We start from the raw sequence: 10,268 nt of genomic DNA, 5'->3' as shown, positions 1-10,268 counted from the left end.
AAGAAATCAAGGGTATTCAGTTAGGAAAAGAAGAAGTCAAATTGTCCCTCTTTGCAGATGACATGATTGTATATTTAGAAAACCCCATTGTCTCAGCCCAAAATCTCCTTAAGCTGATAAGCAACTTCAGCAAAGTCTCAGGATACAAAATTAATGTGCAAAAATCACAGGCATTCTTATACACCAGTAACAGACAAACAGAGAGCCAAATCATGAATGAACTTCCATTCACAATCGCTTCAAAGAGAATAAAATACCTAGAAATCCAACTTACAAGGGATGTAAAGGACTTTTTCAAGGAGAACTACAAACCACTGCTCAGTAAAATAAAAGAGGACACAAACAAATGGAAGAACATACCATGCTCATGGATAGGAAGAATCAATAACGTGAAAATGGCCATACTGCCCAAGGTAATTTATAGATTAAATGCCATCCCCATCAAGCTACCAATGAGTTTCTTCACAGAATTGGAAAAAACTGCTTTAAAGTTCATATGGAACCAAAAAAGAGCCCACATCTCCCAGACAATCCTAAGTCAAAAGAACAAAGCTGGAGGCATCACGCTACCTGACTTCAAACTATACTACAAGGCTACAGTAACCAAAACAGCATGGTACTGGTACCAAAACAGAGATATAGACCAATGGAACAGAACAGAGTCCTCAGAAATAATACCACACATCTACAGCCATCTGATCTTTGACAAACCTGAGAGAAACAAGAAATGGGGAAAGGATTCCCTATTTAATAAATGGTGCTGGGAAAATTGGCTAGCCATAAGTAGAAAGCTGAAACTGGATCCTTTCCTTACTCCTTATACGAAAATTAATTCAAGATGGATTAGAGACTTAAATGTTAGACCTAATGCCATAAAAACCCTAGAGGAAAACCTAGGTAGTACCATTCAGGACATAGGCATGGCAAAAACTTCATGTCTAAAACACCAAAAGCAACGGCAGCAAAAGCCAAAATTGACAAATGGGATCTAATTAAACTAAAAAGCTTCTGCACAGCAAAAGAAACTACCATCAGAGTGAACAGGCAACCTACAGAATGGGAGAAAATTTTTGCAATCTACTCATCTGACAAACGGCTAATATCCAGAACCTACAAAGAACTCAAACAAATTTACAAGAAAAAAACAAACAACCCCATCAAAAAGTGGGCAAAGGATATGAACAGACATTTCTCAAAAGAAGACATTCATACAGCCAACAAACACATGAAAAAATGCTCATCATCACTGGCCATCAGAGAAATGCTAATCAAAACCACAATGAGATACCATCTCACATCAGTTAGAATGGCAATCATTAAAAAGTCAGTAAACAACAGGTGCTGGAGAGGATGTGGAGAAATAGGAACACTTTTACACTGTTGGTGGGATTGTAAACTAGTTCAACCATTATGGAAAACAGTATGGCGATTCCTCAAGGATCTAGAACTAGAAGTACCATATGACCCAGCCATCCCATTACTGGGGATATACCCAAAGGATTATAAATCATGCTGCTATAAAGACACATGCACACGTATGTTTATTGCGGCACTATTCACAATAGCAAAGACTTGGAATCAACCCAAATGTCCATCAGTGACAGACTGGATTAAGAAAATGTGGCACAGATACACCATAGAATACTATGCAGCCATAAAAAAGGATGAGTTTGTGTCCTTTGTAGGGACATGGATGCAGCTGGAAACCATCATTCTTAGCAAACTATCACAAGAACAGAAAACCAAACACCGCGTGTTCTCACTCATAGGTGGGAACTGAACAATGAGATCACTTGGACTCGGGAAGGGAAACATCACACACCGGGGCCTATCATGGGGAGGGGGGAGGGGGGAGGGATTGCATTGGGAGTTATACCTGATGTAAATGACGAGTTGATGGGTGCTGACGAGTTGATGGGTGCAGCACACCAACATGGCACAAGTATACATATGTAACAAACCTGCACGTTATGCACATGTACCCTATAACTTAAAGTATAATAATAATAATAAATTAAAAAAAAATCTGTGTGGTGAATTTTTTCAAGTTAATTTTCTGGTTGGGATATTGTATTATTGTTTTGCAACATGATACCATTTAGGATAATAAGCAAAGAGTAAATGAAAATAGTATTTCCCACAAGTGCATGTGAATATACATTTTTTTCAAAATAAAAGATTTAATGATAAAAAGCTAGGATTTTCAATAGAAAAAAATAAGCTGGTATATTCAAAATACATCTGTTATTACATCAAAATTAACTAGACTAATTTGATTTAATGACCAAGTTTGTTACTTTGGATTAAAAACAAAAAAGAATATTCCAAATATATGTAAAATATATAGATGTGTATATATACCTATATATTAATGCAGAATGAGCACATTTTGTACAGTAAGACTAAGAACAGTTTAAATAATAGGATAGAAGAATATACAAGTAGATATTAATAAATATAAATCTGTTTTTTATTTATCCTAATATAGATAGACTTAAAGGCGAGAAATATTTCCAAAGGTATAGGACATGTCATAATTATCAGTCATCATATAACTGGAATTTATAAAAATTCTAAATCTACTTGTATCTGACAACATAATTAAATATACACAGTAAACAGTCACTCAATAATATAGAGAAACACACAGATCTACTATCATAGTGGGACACTTTACCATCTTCATATAAAATCTAATACAATAAACTGGAAAAAATCGTGACTGATGCAGAGGATCAGAGCCTCTAATGAACACATATGACCTGCTTGAAATATGTACAACACAGCACTAAAAAACTTACAATACTCATCTTTTATAAATACATATAGAACATTTCCCAAATTAACATATATGCTGAGTAAAATCAAGCCTCAACAATTATCAAAGGATTGAAATAATCTAGCATGAAATTATACTAAATAGAAATAGCAAAAAGATAATTAGAAAATCCACAAATATTTCGAAATTTTATGATACTTTTTAAATAGTCCATACGTCAAAGAAGTAATTATAACAAAAATAAAACATTATCAAATGAATTTTTTAAAATATATGAATATCAATATTTGTGGATTTCCTATTCTGGCCAAGACAAAGTGACCTCATTCTTATCAGATGTTTCCTGATGCAACTAAAGAACTTCACACTTAACATGACAAAAGTATGGGAAGCCCCTGTGAGGTGAACAGGTAAGCATGAATGACTAGGGACTTCAAACTCAGGGATAAAAAAAAGTGCTAAGTCCCTGGCTTTTCCTCCTGCATGTCCTAGACATGACCCTCTGAATCCGTCCCTCTGAATCCTCCCCTCTGAATGGCTAACAGCAAGATTTTTAAAAACATAAAGCCTCCAATGGAAACCTGTTACTCTAAAGGACTAGAGAATGGGTACACTGAAAACAAACAAAACAAAACCTTTTGGCAACACCTGCCCAAATTCAGTCAAATATCAATGGATACATTGTCTCCCTGTTCACAAGGTTTTCAGCAGGGCTTAGCAGGAAGCTGGTCTTCCATCCCACACCTTAAAGAAGCAGGCTCCAATTTCCCTGCCAGGGTAGTGTCAGTGGGGTGTCCTGGACAGCTGAACTATCATACTCACCTGCAACAATCAGACTAAACGGGCTTGTGGGAGATGGGACAAGTAAGTACTGTGCCTCCATTTCCATGCTGACAAGTGTGGCCCAGCAAGGAGCTGGGTCTCTCCCACCATTATCACCACGGTGGAATGAGGTGGTACTTGGTGGAGCTAGTTGGCCTCTCCTATCCATCCACCTCCTTCCTTATGTCAGTAGAATTCTGTGGGGAGCTGAGCTTCTAACTCCAACCTTTAGCAACCAAGAAATGTTAATGACCCTGTCCATCTACCTTTCCAGGTGTCAGCATGGTGCAGTAGGAAACTTAACATATACACCCATGCAGTCCTCACAACAAAGAGATTGCCTGCTAAAAACAACAACAAGAAGAATAAGAACAACAACAACAAAACCCAGATTAAATAGGAACCAGAATCTCAACTTTTAATATCCAAAGTCTAGAATGATTTTGTTAAATCACTTGTCACATCAATATCCAGGAAAATCACAAGTTGAACAAGAAAAGAACTAATGATACTAACAATGAAATGAATGAGATATTGAAATTATCTCACAAAGATGTCACAGTAACCATCATAAAAATGCTTCAACAAGCAATTAGAAGTTTTCTTGAAACAAATAAAATTGTTTTTAAAAGCTTTAAAAAAGAGGTTATTTTTAAAAGGATAAATTAGAACTGAAAAAATAAGTCAAAAAAAAATGATAAATAGGCTGAAGAGCAGAGTTAAATGACAGGAAATAAAATTTGAAAACATAAATACAGATCAATAAACTTTTCCCAAACTGTTTAACAGAAAGAAAACAGATTCTTAAAAAGTTTCTCAGTGATGTGCAGGACAATAATAAAAGGGTTAATATTTGCATCAACAGAGATCCAGAGGGAGAGAATGTAAAGTGAGGCTAAACAAGTATTTGAAGGAATAAAAGTCAAAACTTCCCTAATTTGCTGAAAGTCATAATCACACAGGTTTAAGAAGCAGAATAAAGCCCATTTATGAGAAACTTAAAGAAATATGTGCCAACATACTTCATAATTAGTCTTCTGAAACTGAAAAAAAAAGTCTTCAAAGCAGAGAGAAAAAAAGAACATATTACTTATAGGGGACACCAATTTGAATGACAGTGGACATTAATGCCTAACATATTTTAGCTACTGAAAGAAAAGAACTGTCAACTCCAAAGTCTGTGTCCACTAAGATAAATGAAAACTAAAGGAATTAGATGCTAGCAAATCTACCTTTAAAGAACGTCTAAAAAAATTATCTAAGCAGAAAGGAAGCGATAAAAGAAGCTTTGAAATTCAGAAAGATCATTGATGGGTACACTTTGGGTTAAGTATAATGGATTATCCTTTCTATGAGTTTTTAAAATCTTATTTGATGGTTGAAGCAAAATTCATAATACCACCCAATATAGTGTTTGATGTATGTGTAGGAAGTTAAGGCAATATCTTTATAAACAGGAAAGATAAAGGAATCTTAATGGAAGCAACATTTCTATACTTCATTCAAAGTGGTAAAACGTTACCAGTAGACTGGGATACATTACCTACACATAGACCTCGAGCAACCAGTCAGAACACTATGCAAAGTGATATACTCAAAAATACTATAAATAAGTCAAGAGGTGATGCTAAACTTGCAGGAGTAACTACAAGAGTATTTGCTGGAAATGTGAAGATCTGGCAATATACATTAGGAAAAATAAATCTTAAAATTAATTATCAAAATGGACTTGCAAACTAAAGCTTATGGGACAAATCTAGCCTGACACCTGTTTTTGTAAATAAGTTTTATTGGAACAAAGGTGTTCTCATTTATTTATATATTGTATACGGCTATTTTTGTGGCAGAACAGCAGAGCTGAGTACTTTGTGACAGAGATATTAAGGCCTGAAAAACATAAAATATTTACTATACAGCTCTTGGCCGGGCGCGGTGGCTGAAGCCTGTAATCCCAGCACTTTGGGAAGCCGAGACGGGCGAATCACGAGGTCAGGAGATCGAGACCATCCTGGTGAAACCTAACATGGTGAAACCCCGTTTCTACTAAAAAATACAAAAAACTAGCCGGGCGCGGTAGCGGGCGCCTGTAATCCCAGCTACTCAGGAGGCTGAGGCAGGAGAATGGCGTAAACCCGGGAGGCGGAGCTTGCAGTGACAGGGCGAGACTCCGTCTCAAAAAAAAAAAAAAATTTACTATACAGCTCTTTACAGAAAAGTTTCCCAATCCCCGGAACTTATATCTCTCAAAAAGCAATAAGAACAAAAATTCAAGCAGAAAAACTTAAGAAATGGAAACAATCAGGGAAAAAGCAGAGGCTCATAAAGTATATATATAAGTTAAGAGATCCAAGAAAGTCCCAAATTAATCATTTTTAAAAAATTAACAAAATGTACAACTCCTTAGCAAAACTGACCAAGATAAAAAGAGAAAAAAAAAAATTCCAGAATGAAAAGGAGGACACTACTTATCTTACACTTAGTAAAATAGATAATAATATAAGAATATTAAAAGCAGAAAATAAATCTTATAATTTAGACCAACTATGCCGCTGGGCATGTGGTTTATGCCTGTAATCCCCGCGCTTCGGGAGGCCAAGGCAGGCAGATCTCTTGAGACCAGGAGTTCAATACTAGGGAACATGGTGAAATCCCATATCTACAAAAACAAAACAAAACAAAAAAATTAGCTGGGCATGGTGGCATGTGCCTGCAGTCCCAGCTACTCGGGAGACTGAAGTGGGAGGATCACTTGAACTCAGGAGGTGGAGGTTGCATTGAGTCAAGATCGCCCCTCTGCACTCCAGCTTGGGCAGCATAGCTAGACCTTGACTCAAAATAAATGAATGAATGAATAAATAAATAAACTATGCAATATTCTTGAGAAGTAAACAACACAAGAGGAAATATGAAAACTTAACAAAACTATCTATTGAATCCATTGAATCCATGAGAATAAGTTAATAGCAGAGTCAGGGCTTTAACTTGTGGTTTTGTCACCAGAATAGTAAGTGTTTAACTTTGTTAGATAACTATTTTGAAGCTCTTCTTTCTACTATAAAAAAACATACTAAAATCATAAGGCATATTGTGATATGTTTAAAAGGTTTCCTAAAAGGCCTCTTTTTTAATAAGCAAAACAATCGTAACCCATAAACATGGACTCACCGACTCAAATCTGTGCCGGGCACATACTGAGAGAAGCGTGAGTGTAGTAGAGGGATCAGTCTGAGGTCGCACCATCGCTTCTCCCACCTCAAGCCTGGAGATGTCGGCCACGACGAGCATGATAATGTGTCCTGAAAGGAAGACAAATATTTAAATGTAATGTTTTTCTTCTGTGCTTTGAGTTTCTGTGTCCCAAACCCCTTTCATCTGGGGGATATTATTTTTCCCCTAAATGATCAAAAGACTTTTATGGAATATCATGAGAAGAATTCCATATTACGGACACAAAAGTTGTATTGGTTAACTCATTTATTAATAGAATGCTATAAGAAGTTAAGAAAGGAATTATTGAGACTAAGAATGCTAGTGAAAACATTTTTAAATGAGGAGTGGAGATGGAAGGAAAGGATAAGAGTGTGACAGAACATAATTTATTCAAGAATGGAAAAAGTGGGAAAAAAATGTAAGTATAATTAACCAATAAGTGAAAAAATAAAAATAACTGGTAGTTCATTCAATTAGCAAGTATTTTATGAGTGTCAAGCACAATTATAAGTGTTTTTAATTTATCAGTTTTTTGCAAATATTTTTGAATAGAATGAGCATTCCCATAAAACAACTTTCAAAACACTACTCAAGGAAATCTGTGCTCGTTTTTCTAACTTCATATTCTTAAAGAGTTTATACTTTCTTATGTTGTTTTAATTGCATATCAAGGCAACTATTGTTGGCTTAAAATTATACATATTTTAAGTTTTGTTAGAGCTTTTTTTCCCCTTTCTACATGGAGGAGACTTACATTTGATAAAATTTGGGCTTTTTCACTTGATTCATGTTTCTTCCTTATTTCAGCTTTAATGTTAAAATTTCTTCATCACACCAGCACATCAAATAATATTAATATTCAAATTGACATGGGTTGTAAGCTCAATTTGGCCAGTAAACTGGTAACATTGACTTCCCTTTATTCACTAATTTTTGAGTGATAATGTTGGAAGAAGATTCTATTTTAGTCTAGATATTGAAACTCTGTGAAGTCTAAATATTATTAAGCATTACTCTCAGGCATTAAATTTTTTTAACAATTCTTCCAGTGAAAAATAGTATTACTTTTACTAAAGGTTGTATGTTGCCCGGCATTTTTATGTTAATTGTTTCAGATTGAGCAAACAAAAACGTACTAAGTGAGTGGAGTGGTTTAGAATACCTGGAAGGGTGGACTGGCTAAGATCACTTAGTGAGGGGTCCCTATTAGTGACTCAGTGAGCACCTCAGCCTCCAAGACACCTGTCCTTCAATGCTAGCCAGTTGCTTTGAATGCCTCTCTGGTGACTGCAAAGGCACAAACCTAGGTTTCATATTATTCTTTCTCCTGGCCTCATATCAGATGTTATGGATGATCAGCATGTGACGTGAGGTCAGATCTTCATGTCAGCTGTTATACGTGGTCAGTTGATGACACGGAATCAGTTCTTTATGTCAGCTGTTATAGGTGGTCAGCGCATGATATGGGGTCAGCTAGGCAACAGTACAATGTGGCGAGCGCTTAAGCTGCAAGTCAGAATCAGACCACTTATATTTGAATACCAATTTCCCAACTGACTAGCCCATTACCTGGGGGCAAATTTTGCAGTCTCTGTCTTACTGTGTTTATTTTCAAAGTGGGGATAATAATGGTAACAACTGGTAAGATTACGGCAACAAATGAAAAAGTTCTTAGAATATAGCCTAGCTAAATAGCTCCATACTATTTTCAATATACCTAAAAGGCTAATGGTAATTTAACATTTACTAAAACAAACTAATTAGATGCATCGCTTGGTAGCTGTAAGTAAAAAGTATCAAATAATGTATTCTCAAAAATAATAAGCTCAAATAATGGGCAAAATTGTTTCTAAACATGGAACTTTTAGGGAGGACATGTTTAGGAATATTACTGTTACTATTTAATAGTAGTTTTAATAATACTTGCCTGTACTAAGTGCTTGACTTACACCACTTGCAACATCTTTGAAAACAAAGCTCTTACTATGTTCATATTTGAAGGGAAAAACAGAAAGTTTTTTTATTTTTATTTTTTATTTTTTGAGACAGGGTCTCACTCTATCACTTAGAAGTGCATGGCATGATCTTAGCTCACTGCAACCTCTGCCACTGGGGTTCCAGTGATCCTCCTGCCTCAGCCCCCCCAAGTAGTTGAGATTACAGATGCCCACAACCAGACCTGGCTAATTTTTGTATTTTTAGTATAGACGGGGTTTCACCATGTTTGCCGGGCTGGTCTTGAACTCTTGACCTCAAGTGATCTGCCTGCCTTGACCTCCCAAAGTGCTGGGACTACAGGTGTGAGCCAAGAAGGTTTTCTTAAGAAGCATTTTATTATTACTTCTCACCTTTTCATCATGAGGGAACATGAGGAAGCAATAATACTGCGTGGCAGGCTTGGGTAAACCAACTAGGTTTCTGTGGCCAGGTCAGAGATGTCCACAGGGATTGCAAGTGGCCCAGGACCCACCCAGCTGCACAAAGCAAGGTTCATGTTGGCAATGACTGAAACTCCTTCCCAGAACCCCAGTACACACATGCATTCCTGAGTTCTATAGTAAACAATCTACCCAAGTTGCCCAGCCAGCAAAGGGCACCCCCAAGATTCACTTAGACTAACAGCTCTTTGATAGGAGAGCCAACAGATCTACTGCAGCACATTTAACATTCAACACTCATAATCAGAGGTGAAACAATGGAAAATAATTTGGATTTTTTTACTTGATTATTTCACATTTTAGTTATATATCTTCAAGTATATTATTTAAAGATAATTTCTCATCTTTCATAAAATACAATAATAATTTCCCTCAAATTTTGTGTTTCATCAATAAATGGGACAGAATATGTCAAAGATTGTTAAAGACATGGATAATGAGATGTTGGGGACTGACTAATCACCAATACATGAATATGGTAGGTTTTACAAACCATAGCAGTCCATTTCATAGATTGGCAAGTATGAAAATATATGTGGCCTTTGACATTCTTTCTGTGGCATCTTGATTTGATGCCTTTACGTACCAAAGGTATAAATATGTCACTTTCTTATGTTTCTTGTTTATAAGAAATATGTAATAAGTCCCTCTTCAGTTATTTGACTAAACAGAGTTGATATATTTCATATTATAGACCTGTTATTTACAGTGGAAGATAAGTTATCCTTTAAAGAATTTTTCTCTTTACTTATTTTATTTATGTAAATAGAATATAAATTTACTTTCTGATCATATTTTGGAATAGCAGTCAGATTTATTTTTGCACAAAAGATAGTCTAAAAACACAACTACTTTTATGCTTTTGAGAACCATGACTGTTTTTCAATAGCTCTACTTTACAATGTCAAAAACGTTGTTTCCTAAAATATTAATAATGTGATTGGAAAAAGAAGCATTTATGTTTCCTTGCTCTTTTCCCAAAATTTTACACATGCCACACTATAAACTCAAGAACAACT

The 10,268-nt window shown here is 35.7% G+C and overlaps 1 protein-coding gene across 3 annotated transcripts in view; it reads right to left on the bottom strand.

Moving 5' to 3' along the window:
• Positions 1–10,268, bottom strand: part of SNTG1 (syntrophin gamma 1) — an 883,016-nt gene that overhangs the window by 260,107 nt on the left and 612,641 nt on the right. For all 3 annotated transcript variants that reach the window (XM_025394077.1, XM_025394078.1, XM_025394076.1), the window contains one exon: positions 6,767–6,897. In XM_025394077.1, coding sequence (XP_025249862.1) covers positions 6,767–6,897 — 131 coding nt within the window. The remainder of the gene's footprint in view (positions 1–6,766; positions 6,898–10,268) is intronic.

This window comes from Theropithecus gelada, chromosome 8 (genome assembly GCF_003255815.1).
Source record: "Theropithecus gelada isolate Dixy chromosome 8, Tgel_1.0, whole genome shotgun sequence".
NCBI lineage: Eukaryota > Metazoa > Chordata > Mammalia > Primates > Cercopithecidae > Theropithecus > Theropithecus gelada.
The sequence above is the reverse complement of the archived record's forward strand: the minus strand, read 5'-3'. Positions and strand labels throughout refer to the sequence as shown.